The sequence below is a fragment of the Thalassophryne amazonica genome, chromosome 8 (genome assembly GCF_902500255.1).
Source record: "Thalassophryne amazonica chromosome 8, fThaAma1.1, whole genome shotgun sequence".
Classification (NCBI taxonomy): Eukaryota; Metazoa; Chordata; class Actinopteri; order Batrachoidiformes; family Batrachoididae; genus Thalassophryne; species Thalassophryne amazonica.
Genome location: NC_047110.1, coordinates 28,971,553 through 28,997,911, shown reverse-complemented (window position 1 = coordinate 28,997,911; position 26,359 = coordinate 28,971,553). Strand labels below are relative to the sequence as shown.

Sequence of the window (26,359 nt, the reverse complement as noted above, 5' to 3'; positions counted from 1 at the left end):
TCACCTCTGCAGAATTGTGGCTTCAATTGCCAGTGTATCCAAACCTGTCGCTTGCCAAGCATCCATCGCTGCAGGACTCTCTGTGATGGTAATGAGTGGGTGAAGTCATGCCTTGCGCATGAATTGTTTTAAAGTGAGGGGGAGTTGTGCATGGTCATCAGCCTCACTCTCTCGTCCCTGTCCATCTGGATCTGGTGGCAAGACTGAGTCAGGAGGGCCGGAGATGGACTCATGGATGCAGTAAATGGCCAACAGTGTCTTAATTGTGACAGTGTGCCCTAATCGCGCTCCACAATGTTTTGCTGGGATTGCTTTCTTCCCCGTTGAACCTGTTGAGAGGTTTCCTCTGCACAGTCCATGAGAACCAGGCTCTCTTGTTGTCAGAGTGATATTCTCCTAGGAGACTTGCTTAACAGCCATTCCATGTTTTTGTCAAGGAAGTCAAGGGTCCCTATGATGAAGCCATGAGTTCTGTGACAAAGAAGCATGGAATTCCCCTTAAGACTCCCAAAATCTGTCCCATGGATGTGTATAACAGCAAGACAGTGGAGATTTTGAAATCACGTTTTCTTTCTCCTAGATCAAGCCAAGATCCAGCCAAGGTTTTACAAGTCCCATCTGCCTGAAGCAGCTGGTTATTATATAGGCACCAGTGACCCACCTTGCGTTCCTGCCAGTAGAAATTAAAGAAACACGCTGCTATGGCAGTGATTATATCATTTTTACAGTGTAGAATTTTGGCATCTGTGTGATTTTTTAAACCCATAAATTGTTGATGTCTGCCTTATAATTCTGTGAAGGCCATGAGCTGGACTTGGCTGTCAGAGGGGTGTCAGTCTGTTGGAGGTGCATGCCATATGGGCACTTTGAAGGAGGTGGGAGCTTAACCTCACTACCACCTCAGCTATAACAACTGTTTGGACCCAGAAAAGCAGATACTTCAGTACCGAATACTGAATTTGTATCTATGGTGTTGGTCTTTATATTCATTCATTCATGCATTTATTCATTCTCTAAACCCAGTTATTCCAGATAAGGGTCAAGGGGGCTGGAGTCTATCGCAGTGGTCACTGAGTGAGAGGTGTGGTACACCCTGGATGGACTACTAATTTATCCCAGGGCCACACAATATAGACAAACACATTCACAGCTATGGTCACCAATTCATCTTTTCGGAAGTGGGAGGAAACAGGAGCACCCGGAGGAACCCGCTCTAACATGGAAATTAACCTGTGATCTTCTCACTCTGAGGCAACAGTGCAAAAACTAAGACATGGTGCTTCCCTCATATCTACAGCATCCTCAGGAAAAAAAAAGACTCAGTTACATAGTTTATCCTTGTTGTACTTATCAGTCTTATGTGATAACATCTACATCAACTAAAGATATAGTGTAGCTCTCTCTCCCTCTCTCTCTCTCAAGCATTACATGTCTTACAGAATCACCCAGCTGCCCTCCATGACTGATTTTCCATCCATAAGGAATTTGGATCTTCGACATAATTGCCTTTCAGGTAACATGCTGTCTTGATTAAACAACCTATAAATGTCATTTTATAAGAAGAAAACAAGGCCAGTTTCTACTGTGCTGTGTTGTGGATGGATTTCAAACATTTATTTGTTTCTGACTTCATGTTTGGAAAAGCTCCATTCCCTGAACTGAACAATGTTTTCACAATGCTTTGTCAATTTTTTTCTACAATTTATCATTCAAATGTCAGAAAATGAGGGAAACCAGTGTGATGCATTCATACTAGAGATGCACAATGCTGGCAAGATTGGTTGGTTTTCTACTCACATTTAACAATATTGTTACTGAAGTTGGAGGAGGTTGTTATTGCCCCCGTTTGTTTGTCTGTTTGAGAACAACTTGGAGCCCACAATTTTTTCGTATGTTGTTATGAAATTTTTACTGAAGATTCATAGGCAAGAACTGATTCAATTATGGCGGTCAAAGGGCAAAGTCAGGAAAAATCCCAATCTTTAACATTGAATGAAAAAATTCATAATTCTGTCAAAGAAGATAGAATTTCTTTCATCTTTGAGAGGTTTATGTAGGATGGTGTCCTATATCGACTGACAGGGTTTGATCCAGATCTGATCCAGATTGCAGATTTTGTCACCATTTAAATTTAACATTGAAAACCACATTTAATGTATATTTTACATTATATCTTAATCAAACATTCCCCAATCACTCTCATATTTGAAAGTGAGGTGCAGACTGGCACTCACTATTCCCTGACAAAGTTTGATCCAGATCTGATCCTGATTGCTGACATTTGAATTGAAAAGCCTGTTTGATGTACATTTTGCCTTATATCTCAATCTAAAGTGCCTCAGTCACTCTCATTTTTTCTGTTATGGATTTACCTACACCACCAAAATTGGATGGAGGTTCCAGTTTTATGTCTGTCTTCCAGTTATCACTCGGAAACCAAGTGCCAAACAGCAATGACAAATTATGCATAGCAAAGATAACCAATGTACTGTGAAAATGATCTAAAAAAGAATTCAGAAACTGAAAAAAATGACAATACCACCACAAAAAACCCTTCGATTCAAGTGCATGACCTAAGTACATACTCCTGATATTTGATCACATCTAATCTAGCTTATGGCCACTTCTAATTGGACTTTGACCTTGAAAATGTTTCCAAGGTAAAAATTTGTGGAATTGGAGTGGTGATGGAGGTTTGCGCTCTACGAGCGTGATGCTCTAGTTGTAGCTGTGTCAGTATAGCAGCATCATTAATATCAGTCCTGTCAATGATTTTCTGCCATAGCAGATCCAGATTCTATTCTAGTTATGCACCAGATTAGGCTTTTTTGATTGTTAATTATGAGTGACAGGTGCAGACAGGTATTTACTCATGATATGCACTTTAAACTTGCTCGCTATATTTCAGTCAGTACACCTAAGTCATTTTGTAACCATGTTGCTTTTTTCATTCCAGTATCACCAAATACATCACTACTTTAATTGGATATTTTGCTCCATATTAACACCACAACATAAAGTAATTGATATAACTTACTGTATTTTCTGACGTATAAGTCGCCCCATAGTACGAGTCAGACCTTTTTTCTGTATTATCAGTTCTTTAGTTTTTCTTTTTTTGTACATTTTTTTTTTTTTTTTTTTTTTTGCACATACCGTTTTATTATTGGCATTCATTCTTCTATTACTGGTGGGTTTTTTTGTTTTTTCTGCTGTTTGATTCCTGAGAAACTCGTATATAAATTCATATTATTTGGTATATATGTTGTGCTGGAGTACAAGTTGCAGAACCTCCCAAAGTAGTAAAAACATGCAAGTTAAATTTAATTGACTGGTGCAGGGCTGCTGAAATTGGGTGAGCTTGTACTATTCTGGGTACCACTGTACTCTAAGGTGTATTTGTAGATTATAAAACCATGTCTTTGGACAGACTCTGGGGAAAGTTCGAGCGACTTTATTTATCCTTTATATGAACTCTCATTCTCAAGAGAAACCTGTTTCAGTCAGACATACAATATAACAAACAACAATCAGTTACCGACAGATAGATATATAATATGCCATATCAGTATAATACAGTAAAATCAAAGTGCCAAATGGAAGCAGATTAAAATAAAAACAGGAGTGCCCTTAAAATAAGTTTGAAATCCCCCATTGGAATCAAACTGGACAACCTCAGATCCTGTTGTCGAGTGTTCCAGGAACAAGGGGCAGAATAAGGAAAAGTATTTTTGCCAATGTCTGTATGTACTGACGAAACACTGAAAATAATAATGGCCTGGGAATGCAGACTATGGCTTCACTGTATGTATGACACGTAGGAAGATATATTTAAGGGCAACAATTCCAAGAATTTTATTTTCTAAATGAAGTTGTATTATATTTCAATTTAGTGGCAGATTGAAGGCTCTTAATGAAAAAGTTATTATAGTAATAATGTACCACCTGCAGTTTCAGTATAAATACTGCTCGAGCACTGCGACTTTCAACTTGGCTCTCTACCAACATTTGAGTTGTACATCTCCGCTTGTCTCTAGAATGCGCTTCCTTTTGTTAAATCCATTTGATTTATGAATGAATGAATTTATTCAGCACACACAGGTTCCATAACAACAAAAAACTTACAATGAAAGAGAGAAAGAAAATAGTTCAACAATGCATCCATGTGCTTGAATTGGTGTATGCAAAAGCTTGTAAACGCCTACCCCTTTAACAAAAAATAAAAATTATATATATGTATATAAAATTATACATATACCCATCATAACTAATATAAAGTATACATTGATCCATGAATTTGAATTTCACAAAAACACAAACATGCAATCAGCAGTGCAGAAAACAGAATCAATCAAAATCAAATCAGAAAAAAAAAACAGAGTCAGTAAATATAATTTAACATGCCATAGCAAGTAATCAAATAATTTTTATAGAGCCTTTTAAAACCAACCAAACTACTGAGTGATTTTATATTATCTGGGCAATTATTCCAAATATTTACACCTTTAACAGAAATACTGTACAGTGACTTTTTACGGTAGTTCGAATCTTTGATTTCTGAAATAATAATGTTCCTCCTAAATTATAACTGGAGTCCCTCATTCCAAACAGGTCCTGGACGTGTTGTAGCAGAAGTCCATTTTTCACTTTGAACATAATTTGTATCATGATGTAATCAATCAAGTCTCAAAATATGCAAACAGACACTCACGATAAGGTTTCTTACAAATAATTCTTATAGCTTTCCTTTGAAGTAAAAATATAAGATTTGTGTTCAATTTTAGGTGGTTCCCCAAACGTCAATACAGTAGGTTTTGTATGGAACAAGTAATGAGTGATATAAGTGCCATGTGACTGGGCCATAAAGTAACTGAGTGTTGGGGGAGGACGTCTTGTGCTTTATACAAAATGGCAATGATCTTTGACATTTTAGATTTAACATAATTTCTGTTTTCCAACTTAAACTACCGTCAAAGACCCAATAAATTTAGTCCATCCTAACCACAGCAGAGCCTCGTGATTGTGAGAAAGATGTTGGAAAATAGTGAAGATACTGTCTTTTATTTTCAGAGTTGAACAATATCTGTGAAAGCCTGGAAGGATGTCCATTCCTGCAAGAAGTCCATTTCACAGATAATCCTCTTCAGCACGAGAGTGACTGGAGGTGAGGCTCATGTGTTATAAAGGCTGCTACACACTTTGCATTTGTGTGATATCTGTGTTGGGGTCTCAGCCATCCACCCACCTGTGACAAAGTGAGTCAATAAAGATACTCACTTTGACAGAAGAGGTCAAAGGTCAAAACACAGACAAACAGTCCAAATCTGGCAACAATGTCCGTGAGGGGATAGGCAGGAGAGTGGTCAAAGAAGCAGAGAACATGAGAAACAATGACAACAGAAGTGTCGAAAATGGCAGGCAAAATTACAAACATTCACTGGAAAAAATAAGGTTCAGCAACAAACAGTCATACATGGAAGAACACCAGAAACAAGAGCAAAAAAGAGGGCAAAGCACACAGCATTGAGACAACATACAGGGGGAACACAGAGGTATAAATTCACACTGGGTAATCACACACATGAGACACAGGTGAGGGTAAACACTAATTGATAACAGCTGGGGAGAGACACAAGAAGAAAGTTAACAAAACACACAAGGAAACCATGACCACCAAAATAAAATAGGAAGAACTACCTTCAGTAAATTCAGAAACAAAACCATGATAAAATAAACACAGTAATGAGACACAGAATAGAATAGAGCCTTTTTTGTCATTGCATATATATATATATATATATATATATATATATATATATATATATACACAAACAACCCCAATTCCAATGAAGTCTGGACGTTGTGTGAAATGTAAATAAAAACAGAATACAATGATTTGCAAATCCTCTTCAAGCTATATTCATTTGAATACACCACAAAGACAAGATATTTAATGTTCAAACTGATAAACATTGTTTTTGTGCAAATATTTGATCATTTTTAAATGGATGCGTGCAACACATTTCAAAAAGGCTGGGACAGTGGTATGTTTACCACTGTGTTACATCACCTTTCCTTCTAACAACACTCAATAAGCGTTTGGGAACTGAGGACTCTAATTTTGAGTGTCATGATTGGGTGTAAAAGGATCATCCCCAAAAGGTTCAGCCATTCACAAGTAAAGATGGGGCGAGGATAACCACTTTGTGAACAACTGCGTGAAAAAATGGTTTAAGAACAATGTTTCTCAACGTTCAATTGCAAGGAATTTAGGGATTCCATCATTTACAGTCAATAATATAATCAGAAGATTCAGAGAATCTGGAGAACTTTTTACACGTAAGCAGGAAGGCCGAAAACCAACACTGAATGCCTGTGACCTTCAATCCCTCAGGCAGCACTGCATTAAAAAGCGACATCATTGTATAAAGGATCTTACCGTGTGGGCTCAGGAACACTTCATAAAACCATTGTCAGTTAACACAGTTTGTCGCTACATCTACAAGTGCAAGTTAAAACTCTACCACGCAAAGTAAAGTGAAAGCCATACATCAACAACATCCAGAAACACCGCCGCCTTCTCTTGGCCAGAGCTCATTTGAAATGGACAGACGCAAAGTGGAAAAGTGTGCTGTGGTCTGCTGAGTCCACATTTCAGATTGTTTTTGGAAATCATGGATGTTGTGTCCTCCAGACAAAAGAGGAAAAAGACCATCCAGATTGTTACCAGTGCAAAGTGCAAAAGCCAGCATCTGTGATGGTATGGGGTGTGCTAGTGCCCATGACACAGGCAACTTACACATCTGTGATGGCACCATCAGTGCTGAAAGGTACATCCAGGTTTTGGAGCAACACATGCTGCCATCCAAGCAACATCTTTTTCAGGGACGTCCCTGCTTATTTCAGCAAGACAATGCCAAGCCACATTCTGCACGTGTTACAACAGCGTGGCTTTGTAGTAAAAGAGTGCGGGTACTAGACTGGCCTGTCTGCAGTCCAGACCTGTCGCCCATTGAAAATGTGTGGCGCATTATGAAGCGCAAAATACCACAACAGAGCCCCAGGACTGTTGAATGGGAAAGAATTCCACCTACAAAGCTTCCACCTACAAACAATTTGTGTCCTCAGTTCCCAAATGCTTACTGAATGTTGTTAGAAGGAAAGGTGATGTATCACAGTGGTAAACATACCACTGTCCCAGCTTTTTTGAAGTGTGTTGCAGGCATCCATTTCAAAATGAGCAAATATTTGCACAAAAACAATAAAGTTTATCAGTTTGAACATTAAATATCTTGTCTTTGTGGTGTATTCAGTTGAATATAGGTTGAAGAGGATTTGCATATCACTGTATTCTGTTTTTATTTACGGTCTGTTTTTATTTTCTGTCTGGTGATTACACACCGGACAAAAATACTGATAATGAACAGCGTGAGTGGAAAAAACTTATATGATCCGCTCAACATAACGGGAGTGATACGAGGTCTGTTAGAAAACTATCCGACCTTTTAATTTTTTAAAAAAACTATATGGATTTGAATCATGTGCGCTTGCATCAGCCAAGCTTGAACCTTCGTGCTCATGCGTGAGTTTTTTCACGCCTCTTGGTTGCGTCATTCGCCTGTGGGTAGGCTTTGAGTGAGCACTGGTCCTCCCCCCTCGTTGGATTTTCATTGTCAGGGAAATGGCTGAGCGATTGGAGCAGAGCGATGGCCGCTCGGAGCGCGGCGCACCCTGCACCGCTGTGGGCCGTCTTTAATCCGGTTGTAATGGTCCTTAATCTGTGTGACACCCAGAGTATCCTCACCGAAAGCCGTCTGAATCTTCCACCTGGCTGTCTCTCACAGTTTCTGGAAAAATTTGATTCAGCGCAGCTCCAATCACTCAGCCATTTCCCTGACAATGAAAATCCGACGAGGGGGGTGGACCAGTGCTCACTCAAAGTCTGCCCACAGGCGAATGATGCAACCGACAGGTGTGAAAAAACTCACACATGCGCACGAAGGTTCAAGCTTGGCTGATGCAAGCGCACATGATTCAAATCCATATAGTTTTTTAAAAAATAAAAAGGTCTGCTAGTTTTCTAACATACCTCGTATATTAGTGCAGGAGCTCGCCTTGCAGGGAAAAAACACGAGCATGTCACAAAAATGCGCTGGGAAGCACCAGTGGAAAAAAAAATACAGACGTATACTCTCGTGGACAAGGGTGCCCACAGCGAGAGGGTTACAACAAGAGCACGGAATTACAGTCCGGGAAAAAAAAACGGAGCAGGAAGAGTCAAGAGCTTGAAAACTCCCGTCAGGAAGACAACAGGTGGCATTATCTCCAAATGTGACGACGTAACGTCAGATAAAGCACACTAAAATAAAAACAAAAGGTTACCGGCTGGGTGCGATGAAAGAGCACAGCTGGGAACTCATGGCAACCCGGCTCCAACCCAGAGGACACGGAGGTTCTTAGGGCGGACTGCAGCAGATGTCAGCTGTTGTCGCAGTGCGTAGCAGTGAAGAATCTGGCCCCAAACCCATGATAGGTTTGGGGTTAAATCTGGGATGTTGATGATCACCAGCTGTGAGCACCCACTCAATAATGATGCAAATCAGCTGTGGGACGCCGCTCTGTCAACCCCCAGCGCTGTCTTGATGGATGAGGGCGGGGCCCACGTGCAACATGACAGCTGGGAGTGGAGCCCTGATGTTGCACGCAGAGGATGCATCCACCCACTACCCAGCAACTCCACCTCAGCTTCACCTGAAAACATAAAAACAAACAGAAGCCAGCAGACCAGGGGCAATCCACAGCAGTTTCTCTGCTATGAGGGAGTGGAAACCAGACTGGAACTGTTCGTGCAAGTTATTGTGAGATAAATGGGAGTGAAATTAGACAGCTACTGTTTTTTCAAGAATATTGAAAATGAAGGGTCGATTAGAAATATTACAGAAGTTATTGAAGTTGGTAGGATCAGCACCAGGCTATTTCAATGTTGGAGTTATTGCAGCTGTATTGATGGATGCAGGAACAGTTCCAGTGGTGAGAGAGGAGTGAATGATAGCAGAGATGAGGGGGACCAGAGAAGGGAAGCAGAGGGGGTCCAGCTGAGAGGTGGATGGTTTGAACATCTGGATGAGATCTGAGATATCAGAAAAGATGGAAAGTTGGAAGGAAGAAAATGAATGAGTGTGTGGACGAAGTTCAGCTGAGGTAGAAACAGAGGAGTTTGGAACAAGATGCTGGTCGATCTTCTGCATTTTCTCATTAAAGTAGCACATAAGGGGGTTACAGAAGACAGCTTCTGTAACTCCCTTATGGACTGGTGGATGGACTGAAAACGCCTTTGTCCCTCAGGCCATATGACTGTTTAACTCCTCAATCATGGGACGAGGAGTAACAGGAAGACAGGGGACGGGAATCCAGGTGAGATGGTAGAGAGTCCGGGGGTTGGATGATATTATTAAACAGTGGAAACAATGATTTGATATTACCTTCATTTAAACAGTAATAATAGTTGGATTTGGTTTGAGCAATACAATCCTTGTAATGTAGTAAATGATTTTTGCACATTTCTTTGTGAACAAGTCCAGTTTTCTATGAAAAAAACTTCATAAGCTGAAGTTCAGGCATAAACCAGGGAGCAGAGAGACAGAAGGAGACAGATCTGGTTTTTATCAGAGCAAAGGAGCTAAGAATGCCGTGAACGTCAGTGTTATGATGTGAAACCGGCTCTTCAGGGGTGGATACATTGTGAATGTTCATGAGAGAATCAGTACTAGAGGAGAGAGAATCAAAATTAATGTCCTTAACATTATGGAAAGCGATGAGATTATGGAGCTTACTAATGGAGAGAGTGAGTTTGACATTGAATGAGAGGAGAGAATGATCAGTTATCAGGAGTTCATCTGCTGGACAATCAAAGGGGGTGATATTAACAGATTCAGTCCAAGATGTGCCCTTTAGAGTTAGTGGGAACATCAGTATGCTGCTGAAATCCAAAGCTCTCAAGACAAGATGAAATGTCTCTGGTAAGAGGGTTATTGATATTTTCTGTGTTTATGTTGAAATTCTCCAGTATTATTAATTTTGGAGAGAGGGTGGATGGATTGTCAGAAAAGCAACAAAATCGTTTAAAAAGTCATTATTTAGTTTCGGAGGCTGGAAACAGCTGACGGTAGGGATAGATACCATTTTAGTCTTTCCAGTTGAAATCAATGGAGCGTCACCAAGCATTGAGCTCTGCAAGTACAACAGCGCCATCCACTGAGATATGTCAGCCTGCATTAAAGGAAAGAAATTTGGACCCCTGGAGCAAGTCTTCGCTGGTGTTTCACAGAGATTTTTGAGAATATGCTGTGCTGGGCAGCGTCAGCCACAACAGAGTCCCAATTCCTATACATAAAGCACCTAACACACGTATGTGCATGTGTCTGTCTGTGTGTGCCCACAGCCCGTACATATGGGCAAAGATGTGGAGTGTGAGTGAGACTGTATGTGACCTGGGCAGGACTAATAAAGCCTCACGAATGACAAGCTACAACAAGCTGACCTCGGTTCGGGAGTTTATTACAACATATTGTGGATGGCTGAGTGGTGGTTCTCATAATGCTTTAGCTTTGTGTGGTCATTAGAAATTAGGACCTGCTTATTTTGTGGATTAATGACCTAATATCATAAAGCTACTATAGCTGCCAGTAATGCTCACACCTTTAGCATCCACAGTTACATCACACAGTAATTTTACTGAACACAAATAGCAGCATACACATCTTAGATAATCCAATGGGAGAATTACCAAATACACAACAAGCCATATTATTACAGATATTTGAAATAAAATGCTCAAAAAAGGGCCTTCACAGCAGCAGCCTCTGACCAGCTGCAGCGACAGCACATGAACTGTCACTCATAGTTCCCAAGCCCCTAATCAATTAGTCACATGTCCAGTCCATGACCAGTTCTGATCGAGGTAGCTGAGGTGGAGGCTGCGGATTCCTACAAGTACCTCGGACTGTGGCTGGACAGCAAACTGTACTGGACAACTCACACCAACCACCTGTATAGGAAGGGACAGAGCAGGCTGTACTTTCAGAGGAGGTTGCGGTCGCTTAACATCTGCAGGAAACTCCTGTGGATGTTCTACCAGTCCGTAGTAGCCAGCGTCTTCTTTTACACCGTGGTGTGTTGGGGGGAAGCACATCCAAGAAGGACACAAACAGGCTGGACAAACTGCTCAGGCAGGCTGGCTCCATAGTTGACATGAAGCTGGACTCTCTGGTGACGGTGGCAGAGAAGAGAACACTGAACAAACTGCTGGACATTGTGGACGATGCAGGTCACCCTCTGCACATCGTCATCAGCAAACAGAGGAGACTCTTCAGCCAGGGACTGCTCCTTCACAAGTGCAGGACCAACAGACTGAAAACGCCTTTGTCCCTCAGGCCATCAGACTGTATAACTCCTCAATCAGGGGAGGAGGAGTAACAGGAAGACAGGGGATGGGAATGAGAGGAACAGGAGTAGCTAGTAAGCCAGTATTGATCAATATGTTTGGTATTTATATTGTGTATTTATTTTTATATTTGCAACCTGTTTTTCTTTTTTACTTTCTCTTAAGATGCTCTGTGTGCTTCTTACCCTGTGTGCTGCTATACGAAGTCTGTTAGAAAACTATCCGACCTTTTTATTTTTTGCAAAACTATATGGATTTGAATCATGTGCGCTTGCATCAGCCAAACTTGAACCTTCGTGCGCATGCGTGAGTTTTTTCACGCCTGTCGGTTGCGTCATTCGCCTGTGAGCACGCTTTGAGTGAGCAGTGGTCCACCCCCCTCGTCGGATTTTCATTTTGAGGAAAATGTCTGAATGATTTGGAGCTTTGCTGCATCAAATTTTTCCAGAAACTGTGAGAGAGGAGCGGAGGAATTCGCCACGGAGCCACTAATGGCGCGGGACAAAAGCACCTCCGTGTTGGTCTCACAGGACATGTTGTAACATGCCCAGCTCTTGCACCATTCACAAGATTCAGACGGCTTTCGGTGGCTTTTCAGTCGTGTGACTGTCCGAGAAATTGTGGACGAGCTGGACATGCCACAACATGTCCTGTGAGGCTTCATCATGGCGTTGCTTTTTGTTGTGCGCCATGCGGCTCCGTCCCGACGCGCGAATTCCTCCACATGTCTTTTCATGACAGAAACTCAACAGTGGAATGTGCCAAAAAAAGTGCTATGTCCACATCTTCTGCCATTTCTCGGGTAGTCAGACGATGTCCTGGATCAACACAGTGTTCACTTTGGAAATGATCTGGTCGTTTCAGCCTGCCTATCGCCGCTCGGAGCGCGGCGCGCCCTCCGCCATTGTGCGCCGTCTTGTAGCGCCGGTTGTAACACTCCTTAATCTGTGTGATCCCCATAGAATCGTCCCTGAAAGCCGTCTGAATCTTCCGAATGGTTTCCACCTGGCTGTCTCTCACAGTTTCTGGAAAAATTTGATGCAGCAAAGCTCCAAATCGTTCAGACATTTTCCTCACAATGAAAATCCGACGAGGGGGGTTAGAGTAGCGGCCATGCCCAAAAAAGACTGCTAGAAAAGGGTGATACCCCTCCCGGCGGTAGAACAAAATGAGACCTGTTTTATTTAAAGGGTATGGATGTCTACTTTTAGAAAATCATGGTTGTACTAAATTAAAATGTGTACAATGCATCAGATTAACCCCCTGTTTGCCAAAACATTAGCATGTCTTTGTACTGCAATATTTGATATATTCACCTGGCAAAGAGGCATAATATGTAATCAGAGCATCAATTAACCCCATCTTTCAGGTGTAAGACATACCACTACACACATTCTTAGGGTTTAATGTGGTTTTTATCCTACTGTGGGGATATTAACCCCTTAGAACTCAAATTTTTATGAATTTTTTTTTGCTGTGTATATCATTTGACAATTTTAGATGTCTTTTATTAGAAAATACCAGGTAGAATCATTTAAAATGGGTACAGTGCTTTAAATTAACCCTTTGTTTGTGGTAAACCATCAGTCCACAGTTAGTAAGCAATATGACTGATTGTGGCCGAGATTTCCTTTGGGGATGAAAGTACACGACTTTTATATAAAAATCATCACACAGAATGTTCTGAAGTCCTTTAATGGCAGTATAGACAGTGTTAACCCCTTTCCAGCTAATGACATGTTGATCAAGAATTCTTTCGAAACTTGCCAGAATGCATCTGGCTGTACAGTTTTGATAATCTTTCTGAAATTAACCACTACTAATACAAACAACGGAGTGTTTTAGGTATCTTTCAGTGGTTTTACCCAGTTAATTCACTGTATCTCTGAATGCAGCAACTTAAAGAGCAGTTGACTGTTGATAACCATTTTCATCATTTTCAGGTGTAGCTTCCCATAGATTCTATGTCTTCAATTTGCCTATAGATGGCTCCATAATTGATCCTTTGTTTCAAGAAATGGCTTTGATCTCAATCAGGACTAAACGAACAAAATATGACCAAATTTGACCAAAATAAGTTATAATTAAGTTATAATAAGATAGTATTAATTGGTCTAACAAAGGTAAGTAAGAGTAGAAACAGTGAGATGGTACAAATTTTAATTTCAATGAACTTAATTAAGCCAACAGATTGTTTCTGAGAAGGTCATTGTGCTTCTATGGCAGACCAATTGTGCATTAATTAATGAGGCAGCAAATAATATTTTACTGCAAATGTGCAGTAAAATAACTGCAAATGTGTATTTTGCAATGACGATCGAAACTGGTCACACAAATACCCTCTGCAAGTTTCAAATAATGATTGCTAGATCAACATGTGATTAGCTGGAAAGGGGTTAAAACTGTCTATACTGTCATTAAAAGGACTTCAGAACATTCTTTGTGATGATTTTTATATAAAAGTCATGTACTTTCATCCCCAAAGGAATTCTCTGCCACAATCAGTCAAATAGCTAACTAACTATGAACTGATGGTTTACCGCTAACAAAGGGTTAATTTGAAGCATTGTACCCATTTTAAATGATTCTACCTGGTATTTTCTAATAAAAGACATAAAATTGTCAAATGTTATAAACTTCAACTTATTTTATTCCCATTCACTCATGAATAATCTGTGCTATCAACAAAATATATGGGGGAAAATTCATAAACAAAAAATTGGATTCTAAAGGGTTAATATCCCCCATAGTAGGGTAAGAACTTAATTAAACCAAAGAATGTATGTAGTGGTATGCCTTACACCTAAAAAATGGGGTTAATTGATGCCCTGATTACATATTGTGCCTTTATATTGCAGTACAAAGACATGTTAATGTTTTGGCAAACAGGGGGTTAATCTGCTGCACTGTATACATTTTAATTTAGTACAACCATGATTTTCTTAAAGTAGACATCCATACCCTTCAAATAAAACAGGTCTCATTTTGTTCTACCGCCGGGAGAGGTATGGGTATTTTTTTCTAGTGGACCACTTCTCTCTCAAAGCGTGCTCACAGGTGAATGACGCAACCGACAGGCGTGAAAAAACTCACACATGCGCATGAAGGTTCAAGCTTGGCTGATGCAAACGCACATGATTCAAATCCATATAGTTTTTGCAAAAAAGTAAAAAGGTCGGATAGTTTTCTAACAGACCTCGTACAATGCTGCTGGAACCTCGATTTCACTGAGAGAGTCTTCCCAAGGGATCTAATCTAATCTAATCTGTTATTGATATAATAGTTTTCATACAAATAAAATACAATACAAAGTGTTTTCACAATAAAATTGTGCCACAGACCCCACCCAAGGTCTTAAAAATGTCAACACCAAAAAAATATGTTTGGGAAATTGGCCTTTAATGTGATAGTAAATATGATTACGATATCTAAAAGGAAATACGTGTTTGAATTATACCCCTGGCTTTGATTTTTACATGTTTTTTGATTTATGTTTTAATTTCTTCAACTTGATTGACCAACATATTGAGCAGCAGTATATACAGTGAGGAAAATAAGTATTTGAACACTCTGCGATTTTGCAAGTTCTCCCACTTAGAAATCATGGAGGGGTCTGAAATTTTCATCTTAGGTGCATGTCCGCTGTGAGAGACATAATCTAAAAAAAAAAAAATCCGGAAATCACAATGTATGATTTTTTAATAATTTATTTGTATGTTACTGCTGGAAATAAGTATTTGAACACCTGTGAAAATCAATGTTAATATTTGGCACAGTAGCCTTTGTTTGCAATTACAGAGGTCAAACGTTTCCTGTAGTTTTTCACCAGGTTTGCACACACTTCAGCAGGGATTTTGGTCCACTCCTCCATACAGATCTTCTCTAGATCTTTCAGGTTTGGAGTTTCAGCTCCCTCCAAAGATTTTCTATTGAGTTCAGGTTTGGAGACTGGCCAGGCCACTCCAGGACCTTCAAATGCTTCTTACGGAGCCCCTCCTTAGTTGCCCTGGCTGTATGTTTGGGGTCATTGTCATGCTGGAAGACCCAGCCATGACCCATCTTCAGTGCTCTTACTGAGGGAAGGAGGTTGTTTGCCAGAATCTCACAATACATGACCCCATCCATCCTCCCTTCAATACGGTGCAGTCATCCTGTCCCCTTTGCAGAAGAGCACCCCCAGAGTATGATGTTTCCACCCCCATGCTTCACGGTTGGGATGGTTTTCTTGGGGCTGTTCTTATCCTCTAAACATGGTAAGTGGAGTTGATTGCAAAAAGCTCTTTTCTGGTCTCATCTGACCACATGACCTTCTCCCATGCCTCCTCTGGATCATCCAGATGGTCACTGGTGAACTTCAAACGGACCTGGACATGTGCTGACTTGAGCAGGGGGACCTTGCTGCCCTGCAGTATTTTAAACCATGACAGCATCATGTGTTAATAATGTAATCTTTCTGACTGTGGTCCCACCTCTCTTCAGGTCATTGACCAGGTCCTCCTGTGTAGTTCTGAGCTTTCTCAGAATCATCCTTACCCCACAAAGTGAGATCTTGCATGGAATCCCAGACCGAGGGAGACTGACAGTCATCTTGTGTTTCTTCCACTTTCTAATAAATAATCTTTTTTTTTTTTTTTTTTTTAATTTATACTTTATTTTAGTTTTCAAAAGGATACAGTTTTACACATAAACATTTGCACCGATTGAACTTGGTAGCATCCCACAAAATAATTAACATTTGTGAAAACATACTTTTTTTTTTTTTTTTTTTTTTACGAGAACTGTAGCATTGAACCCGGGTGTAAAGAAATAATCTTATTCATAAGTCCACTTTGTGAAAGTCCATTGAAATATGTTGAAAACATAGAAAGCAGATTCACCTACAGCATTTACACATTTTTGTACCCCCCTCCCCCATTCTTACTTAATATGTATGTGGTAAAATCCTATATAAAGTCAGATCTATATTGTCTAATGTATTGTAGCCATCCTTTCCATACATTATTGAATTTGTCAACTTCCAATCTAACAGATGCTGTTACTTTTTCCATAGTTTATATATTTAACATGACATCAACCCATTCCTCCACCTTTGGGATCCGATCTGTTCGCCATCTTTTGGTGATTGCTTTTTTACTAGCTAAAAGCATGATTCTCATAATTTTATAGTCATCTTTTCTTCTTAAATGTAACATTTCTATATTAGTCAAATATAACATTTCAAAACTTAACGGGATTCTGACCCGTACTACTTCCTCTATAATGTTTTTGATTTCAGACCAATACTGAGTCATTAAAGGGCAACCCCAAAAGATGTGAAAATGATCCGCTTTGTCTTCTCCACATGATCTCCAACATTTTGTGTCTACATATTTTCTTTGAGCAGGTGTTAAGAAAAGCCTTATTACATTTTTCCAGCCATATTCTCTCCAGAATAGAGAGCTTGTTGTTTTCCATTGATCCCGGAGTATTTGATCCCAGTCCCCCTCTGAAATTAAAATGTTTGCTTCCCTCGCCCACCTTTCTTTGACATATCCTGTGGCATCCCCCTTTAACTCCTCTAAAGCTGTATATAATTTTGAAATAACTTTGTAACTTAACTCTGATTTATAAGCATCTAGGATAAGTTTAAGTATATTTGACCGAGTAATATTCATATCCTTATTTTTCATTTCTTGCTTTAAATAATGCCTTAGCTGCAGGTACCTATGGAAATCCTGATTTCCAAGATGAAAGACATCTCTTACTTGTTGAAAACTCATTACATCATCTCTTTTGATTATCTCCCAGTGCATTCTTGGACCATTTCCCCACAATTTAAATGTGCTGTCCAATGCATTTGGTACAAAATCAGTATCATATGCGATCCATCTCAAAAGCCTGCATTTTTCAACTAAATTATACTTTTTCAAAATTTCAGACCAGATTCCCAGAGAAACCCGCAGCAAAGGGTTCACATTTTGTCTCCAGTTTACCTGTAATTGCAAATCACACAACAGGGCTTGTACTGGTGGCTCCATTTTCCCCTCAATATCTTTCCATTTCGCTACATATTCTGGATCACACAAACCCATCAACACCTTCAACTGAGCAGCTTGATAGTAGCTCTTGAGGCATGGTAAAGCTAGACCTCCATGTTTTTTTGGCAACTGTAAAGTTCTATATTTAATGCGTGGTCTTGCCCCCTGCCATATGTATCTAGATATTAATTTGTCCCATTCTTTAAAGTCCCTCTCAGTTAATTCAATAGGAAGATTTTGAAATATATATAACAACCGTGGCAAAATATTCATCTTAATCACCTCAACTCTTGATACCAGGCCTAAGAAAGGGATTAAATTCCATTTTGAAAAGTTGGCTTTGATGTTAGACATCACCTTATCATAATTTGAGATTTTCAAATGTCCAAGATCTTTTGTAAGGTGAATGCCCAAGTACTTCCTTGATTGCTGCTCCCAATTAATTGGATAATTTTGTTTTATAAATTGGTTTGGTATATAATTATATGATAAAGCTTGAGTTTTCTGCCAAGAATGACATCAGGACTGGTAGTGATGAGCTTGGGTTCTCCAGATAGATCAAGACATCATCTGCGAACAACGCTAATTTCTGCTCTATTCCTGATACGGTTATTCCCTTGATATTGACACACTGTTTTATCCTCTGGCTTAGCGGTTCCAAAAAAATATCAAATAATAACGGACTGACTGAGCAGCCTTGACGACAACCCCTCTCTAATTTGATTACCTTTGACAGACTACCATTGACTTTGATCCTTGCTATTGGGTCCACATACAGAGATCGAACAGTCTCAATATAACCATCATGAAAATTAAATTTTTTCATTACTCTAAATAAAAAATTCCCACTTAACGGAGTCAAATGCTTTTTCTGCATCCATTCCCAGTATGGCGGCCTCCAGGTTTCTTTCTTTGATGTGTTGCATAATAAGTAATGTACGGCGAATATTGTCATGTGTTTGCCTTTTCTTTATAAATCCAGTCTGTTCTAAACTGATAATATCTGGTAATATGTCCTCCATTCTTCGAGCTAAAATTGCTGTAAAAATTCTATAATCCACTTTAAATACACTAATAGGTCGGTAGCTAGAGCAATTTGTTACGTCCTTACCCTCTTTTGCAATAACGGAAATAATTGCTTCCCTCCAAGAATCTGGAATTGTCCCACCCTGTAAAATCCAACTGAAAGTTTTTTGTAATAAAGGGATTAAAGTTTTCCTGTATACTTTATACCATTCGGAGCCATAACCATCTGCACCAGGATTGGTGTCAGATTTAAGTCTAGATATGGCTGAATTGATTTCTTCCACCGTTATTAGAGCAATTAATTTCTTATTCTGCTCCTCTGTTATTTGTGGCAAATGTAACTTGTCTAAGTACGTGTCTATTTGAGATTCATTATTATTTTCTGTTTGTGCATACAACTTGGCATAATAATCTTCAAAACATCTATGTATATCCTCTGTTTTGTATACCATTTGCTTTGTTTTAGGGTCTTTCATCTTAGAAATTTGTCTTAATGTCTGTTGCTTTTTAAGTTTATACGAAAGTAATTTTGTAGATTTACTCCCCGCCTCATAATATCTTTGCTTTGTGTAAATCATTTTTTTTGGATTTCTTGAGAGAAAATGTCATTAATTTTTGCCCGTATTATCTTTAATTCTTCATTAGTTTTATCATCAACTTTGTTTTTATGCTCTCTTTCCTTTTTTTCCAAATCTGCTTGTAATTGTTTTAGTTCGGCTTGTCTCATTCTTTTTATGTGAGCAGATTTTGCTATCAGCTTTCCCTTCAATACCGCCTTGCATGCGTCCCATAGTATAGGTGGAGACACTTCACCGTTATCGTTTTCTTTAATATATTCGCAAATATTCCTCTCAATTTCCTCTTTCATCTGACCATTGAGCAAACTTGAATTTAGTCTCCATACTGTTGTTTTCTTTTCAGTCCCTGTGAATATTTTTAAAAATATTGGGCAATGATCCGATAGGTCCATGACCCCCATATAACATTCTTTTACTCTATAACGATCTTTTGAGTTAATTAAAAAATAATCGATTCGTGAATACAGAGCATGAGGAGCTGAATAATAGGTGTAATCTTTTTTGAGTGGATTTAGGTCCCGCCATATATCTAAAATCCCATGTTCTGACAATAATTTAAAAATTCTTTTACCAGTAGTGGTCTTTTGTTGGGTTTTCCCTGTCGAATCTAAATTCGAATTAAGATGCTGATTTAGATCACCTCCCCCTATTAACACTCCTTCACTCTCAGTTATCACCAGCTCAAAGAGGAGTTTGAAGAAACTCCAGTCCGAGCCTGGGGGGGCATAGATATTGAGCAATGTAACCAGAACTCCCTCTAGTCTACCTATAACTATTACATATCGACCTTCCTTATCCTTTATAGTTTTAAGCATTTCGAAACTTATTCTATTGGATATTAATATACAAACCCCTCTTCTATGCCCTGACTGATATGAAGATGAAAATTCCTGATTATATCCATTTCTCTTGAGTTTTTCATGTTCTTTATCAGTCATATGGGTCTCCTGTAAGTATAGCACTTCCACACCCTCTTTTTTCATCTTGCTCAACACCTTGCCCCTCTTGATTGGACTGAGGAGACCATTAACATTGTATGAGGCTACTTTTATATGAGTACTCTGTGATGCCATTCTATGTTACATAATGTAAATATTGTTATTCCTTTCACCCTATGTTCTACATAAAACAAACATTTGGAACAGTAATGAATACAGAAGAACAACTTTGAACTAAATATACTCAAGACTTCCAAACATGAGGTCCAAAAGGAGACCTTTGTAGAGCAAAGTACCAGCTCTGAGGGATAACCCCTAACCCCGTAGGGTAGGGGGCCCTTGTGACCATATTTGGCCCTGTTCATTCCTCCCACTTTTTGTCCACTTTGAAATAAACATAAACTCCCCGACTGATAAATTAACTAAATAGAGGAAGGCTCCCTCTCTGTTGTAAATGAATACACAGCCATTTTCAACATAATTTCCATAACACCACACTGTTGTCTTGATGAGAGAAGGTCCTATTGGTCCAGTGGCTTACTGGTCCTCTTCCCCCGCTCTTCTGTAGTTGAAGGCTTGCAGTTTCTCCTTATATCCCAAAGATGCTGTCTGGTCTGGTCTGTCCCCTCCTCGAACAGAGCGCCACATCAGACGAGACAGCCTCTCCAGGGGTCATCCACAGGTCTGATGATCCGGATCTGGAAACCCCTCGCCACCATATCCTTAGTTGCCTCTGCTGCCGTGGTATACAAGCGAGTTTCATCTTCATAGAAAACGCGAAGCTTCGCGGGAAAGGGCGTCTGGAATCTGATTTTTTTTTCTCTCTCAGCACTCGCTTTGCTTCAGCGTATTCCTTTCTCCTTTTCATGACTTCAGGTGCATAATCATGATCCACGTACACCCGTTGCTCCTCAAACATGAAGCCTCTCATTCCCCACGCCTTCTTTATAATTTCCTCTTTACATTTGTAACTTGACAGCTTCACAATAATCGAGCGTGGAGGGGCACCTGTAGGGGGACGTGGTCCGAGTGCTCTGTGTGCTCTCTCCACTCGGAGTGCAAATGTCGGTGGCAGCTCGAGTTTTTCCCGGAGTAAAGTTTCCACGAATGTGCACACTGACTCCGCGCTCTCCTCAGCCCGTTCTCTGATGTTGTGCAGACGTATATTTTCGCGTCTGCCTTGTCCATCCTGGTCCACCAACCGCTCCTCCAGCCTTCTCTGGATCTTGATCAGCTCACATGTCGCTTGCTCAATGCACTGGACTCGGTCCTCAGTCCCTTCGATACGTCTTTCCACTTCATCAATTCTGCTATTGGCCGTTTTTATTTCTGCCCTGATATCTTTCAGATTTTCCACTGTTTCATGGCGAAATTCCCTAATTTCACGCAGAACAGTCTCCAGCTCTGACATTTTCCTGGGTTCGGAGTACCTCTGCACTGCCCGTTCCTCCTCCGCATGTACCTCTGTTAGCTTGGTTAGCTGTGGTGTTAGCTTACCTCCCTCTTCTTTGTCCGTGTGTATCTCAGTGTTTCTAAAAGATTTTTTTGTCTTTCCTCTTGTCATTGTCAAAAGCCCCTTTATGCCTTGATATTTTAGGGATTACACGGCAAAATTCACCACTCAGGGCTTCACCCAACTTAAAAGTCGGGGAGCAATGTTTTTACGCTGCCGCTATCATCGAGTCCCGACCGGAAGTCATCCTAATAAATAATCATAGCAGTTGTTGTCTTCTACCAAGCTGCTTGCCTGTTGTCCTGTAGTCCATCCCAGCCTTGTGTGGGTCTACAGTTTTGTCCCTGGTGTCCTTAGACAGCTCTTTGGTCTAGGCTATGGTGGACAGGTTGGAGTGTGATTGATTGAGTGTGTGAACAGGTGTCTTTTATACAGGTAACAAGTTCAAACAGGTGCAATTAATACAGGTTTTGTGGGAGAACTTGCAAAATTGCAGGGTGTTCAAATACGTATTTTCCTCACTATATATATATATATATACACATACATACATAAACAAGTGATTGCGTATGTGTGTGTGTGTGTATATATATATATATATATACACATACATACATAAACAAGTGATTGCGTATGTGTGTGTATATATATATATATATATATATATATATATATATATATATACACACATACATACATAAACAAGTGATTGCGTATGTGTGTGTATATATATATACACACACATGAGGTCTGTGAGAAAACTATCCGACCTTTTTATTTTTTTCAAAAACTATATGGATTTGAATCAGACAAGCTTGAACCTTCGTGCGCATGCGTGAGTTTTTTTCACACCTGTCGGTTGCGTCATTCGCCTGTGGGTAGGCTTTGAGTGAGCACTGGTCCACCCCCCTCGTCGGATTTTTATTGTTTAGGAATGGCGGAGCGACTGCTGCTTTGTTCCATGAAAATTTTTTCAGAAACTCTGCCAGACAGCCAGATGGAAACCATTTGGAAGATTCAGATGGCTTTCGGTGAAGATTCTATTGGTATCATACGGATTAAGGACCATTAAAACTGGATTAAAAACGGCCCACGGCGGCAGAGGGCGCACCGCGCCCCAGGCGGCCATCGACAGGCTGGAACGAGCAGATCACTTCCAAATTTAAGGCTCTGTTGATGCAGGACGCCGTGTGACTAGCAGAGAAGTTTCAGAAGAGGTCAGGATCAGAGGTCCGTCAGCACTGCGGACAGATTCGCGCGTCGCGACGCAGCCGCTCATGGCGCGGGACAAACAACATCTCCGTGTTGGAAACCATTCGTAAGATTCAGACGGCTTTCGGTGGCTTTTCAGTGGAGTGAGTATCCGAGAAATTGTTTAACAGCTGGGCATGTTTCAACTTGTCCTGTGAGACTTCCAAAACACAGTCATCTTGTGTTTCTTCCACTTTCTAATAAATAATCATAGCAGTTGTTGTCTTCTACCAAGCTGCTTGCCTGTTGTCCTGTAGTCCATCCCAGCCTTGTGCGGGTCTACAGTGTTGTCCCTGGTGTCCTTAGACAGCTCTTTGGTCTTGGCTGTAGTGGACAGGTTGGAGTGTGATTGATTGAGTGTGTGAACAGGTGTCTTTTATACAGGTAACAAGTTCAAACAGGTGCAATTAATACAGGTAAAGAGTGCAGAATAAGAGGGCTTCTTAAAGAAAAATGAACAGGTCTGTGTGAACCAGAATTGTTGCTGGTTGGTAGGTGTTCAAATACTTATTTGCAGCAGTAACATGCAAATAAATTATTTAAAAAATCATACATTGTGATTTCCAGATTTTTTTTTTTTTTTTAGATTATGTCTCTCACAGTGGACATGCACCTAAGATGAAAATTTCAGACCCCTCCATGATTTCTAAGTGGGAGAACTTGCAAAATTGCAGGGGGTTCAAATACTTATTTTCCTCACTGTATATATATATATATATATATATATATATATATACACACACACACATACATACATACACAAGTGATTGTGTATGTATGTATGTATATATATACGTATATATATATATATATATATATATATATATATATATATATATATATATATATATATATATATATATAAAATACCCTTGGCTGTATGAGCATAAAAATAGGAACGAGAATGTGACCTTTTGACCTCTTAAAATAGGTCAAGGTTAGAACTTGTCCAAGGTCTGTGTCGCAATAATGCTCCCTGTGAATTTGAAGACCCTGGCAGTAATAAGAATGGACCTAAGGTGTTGGCTGTTTGTGCATAACAATAGGAAAGCGAATGTGACCTTTTGACCTCTTAAAATAGGTCAAGGTTAGCCATCTTTGAACTTGTCCAAGGTCTGTGTCCCAAGAATGGTTCCTGTGAATTTGAAGATCCTGGAAGTAATAAGAATGGACTTATGCTGAGCACAGACAGACAGATGGACGGACGTCAAATCTTTGCAATACCCAATGGCCATATTTTGGCCTTGAGTAAAAATGACAGCACCCACAGCCTGAATAATATAATATGGTCACTACATTTATTTCTTTAAAATCTTTTGCATTTGGTGTTCTCACTTGCTCCTGAACTAACACTAATCTTCAATTTTGGAATCAGGTTATTTTAAACGTGATTAAGTAACATCTAGTACGATTGTGATCCACCCATGAGAAAGTGAATGTATTTGACCTTTTAGTCTAGTACTAGGGTGAATTCCTTTGTGCAAAGCCACACCGAAAAAGTCAAGAACTCAGAATGAGCCTACCTATTACACAAGCCCTGATTCGGTAGATGTGAACTCAAAGATGTAGGAAATCTTATTTAATGAAATAGGGCATTCATACAGGCACACAAATAATCATCATCATGTCTTAACAGACCAGACTGAGAGCCATGATTTTGCCGATTTTTAGGTTGTTATCAGTGACATGTACAGTTAGGGGGCAGTGTTCTTTTATGTGGCACACATGAAGGAACATGAGCCAAGAACAGCATTTCCCTCAGAATGCTGGATGTAATTTAAAGGTGCTTTGTCATTTCCTGCAGTGTTTATTTTCTCCAGCTATCAGTTCATTTTGGCTTCAGACAACTGTTTCTCAGTGGAACCACCCTGCCTTGTGGTTTTAGCCTGTTTTACATGCTGCCTTAATTCTGTGTTATTAACCATAGTCCATTTCTGTGTATACGATAGCAGTGTGGAGGTATGCACATACAAAAACTTTCAACCAAGATGGAGATAAAAAAACAACAAAATTTAGAAGCTCTATAAAAAAGCATAAAAATCTGAAGTCACGTGTTAAGAAATAATAAAGGGCGTTTATTTGGAAGATGGGTGAAGCAAAAGCTGTGCTTGGAGTAACATATGATCATTGGTGTGCACTAAAGATGGAACTAATGCTTTGTAAATATTTCATTACCAAGCTAATGGAACCATGAGTACCAGATAAAATCTGGGCAATTATTTGATTTATTTATGAGTTGTGTTTTTTGACGAATGACAGAATAACAGTTATATTTTGCTCTTACGTTTTATTTAACGGTTTTATAGTGATACTTTATATAGTGACAAGGTGTGAATGGCTGAGCTGAGCAGGTACAAATGATCCTGTTAACACCTGTGAACAGATTCTTTTTCTTTATTTTTAATTACCATGTAAATTGCATGGTGAATCCATTGAGCCACCCAAAATATTACATTGCTTCTGAATTGGATCTTCCAATTTACTCATGATCATAAATGTAAGTAAGTCCCTTCAGGTGCTCCCTTGTTTTCACTCGGGGTCGCCACAGCAAATCCAAGGTGGATCTGCATGTTTGATTTGGCACAAGTTTTACTCTGGATGCCCTTCCTGACCCAACTCCACATAACATGGAGAAATGTGGCAGGGGCAGGGTTTGAACCGGGAATCTTCTGCACTGAAACCAAGTGCATTAACCACTTGGCTGCCATCCCTGCATCTGCCATATTTTCAGTTATTTCTCTTACATAATCATGAAATAAAAAAATAAAAAATCTTCAATTCACATTTGCTCTTTATTGCTTGTCAAATCAAATTGCATTGCATGAATCACAAATAAATATTGTGATTGTGGGATGTTGTGTAAAATGTAAATAAAAACAGAATACAATGATTTGCAAATCCTCAACCTATATTCAATTGAATACACCACAAAGACAAGATATTTAATGTTCAAACTGATGACCTTTTTGCTTTTGTGCAAGTATTTGCTCATTTTGAAATGGATGCCTGCAACACGTTTCAAAAAAGCTGGGACAGTGGTATGTTTACCACTGTGTTACATCACCTTTCCTTCTAACAACACTCAATAGGCGTTTGGGAACTGAGGACACTAATTGTTGAAGCTTTGTCCGGGGTCTCCGTTGTCGTATTTTGTGCTTCATAATGCGCCACATATTTTCAATCGGCAACAGGTCTGGACTGCAGGCAGGCCAGTCTAGTACCCACACTTTTTTACTACGAAGCCACGCTGTTGTAACACGTGCAGAATGTGGCTTGGCATTGTCTTGTTGAAATAAGCAGGGACATCCCTGAAAAAGAAGTTGCTTGGATGGCAGCATGTGTACATCCAAAACCTGGATGTACCTTTCAGCATTGATGGTGCCATCACAGATGTGTAAGTTGCCCATGACATGGGCACTAACAAAACCCCATACCATCACAGATGCTGGCTTTTGAACTTTGCCCTGGTAACAATCTGGATGGTCGTTTTCCTCTTTTGTCTGGAGGACACGATGTCCATGATTTCCAAAAACAATTTGAAATGTGGACTCATCAGACCACAGCACACTTTTCCACTTTGTGTCTGTCCATTTCAAATGAGCTTGGGCCCAGAGAAGGCGATGGTGTTTCTGGGTGTTGTTGATGTATGGCTT

At 39.8% G+C, this 26,359-nt stretch overlaps 1 protein-coding gene across 1 annotated transcript in view; it reads left to right on the top strand.

The window, feature by feature from the left end:
• The window catches only part of lrriq1 (leucine-rich repeats and IQ motif containing 1), a 291,350-nt gene that overhangs the window by 84,520 nt on the left and 180,471 nt on the right, over nt 1-26,359 (top strand). The window contains 2 exon segments of the mRNA XM_034175448.1: nt 1,440-1,513; nt 5,071-5,164. Of these exon segments, the coding sequence (XP_034031339.1) occupies nt 1,440-1,513; nt 5,071-5,164 (168 nt within the window).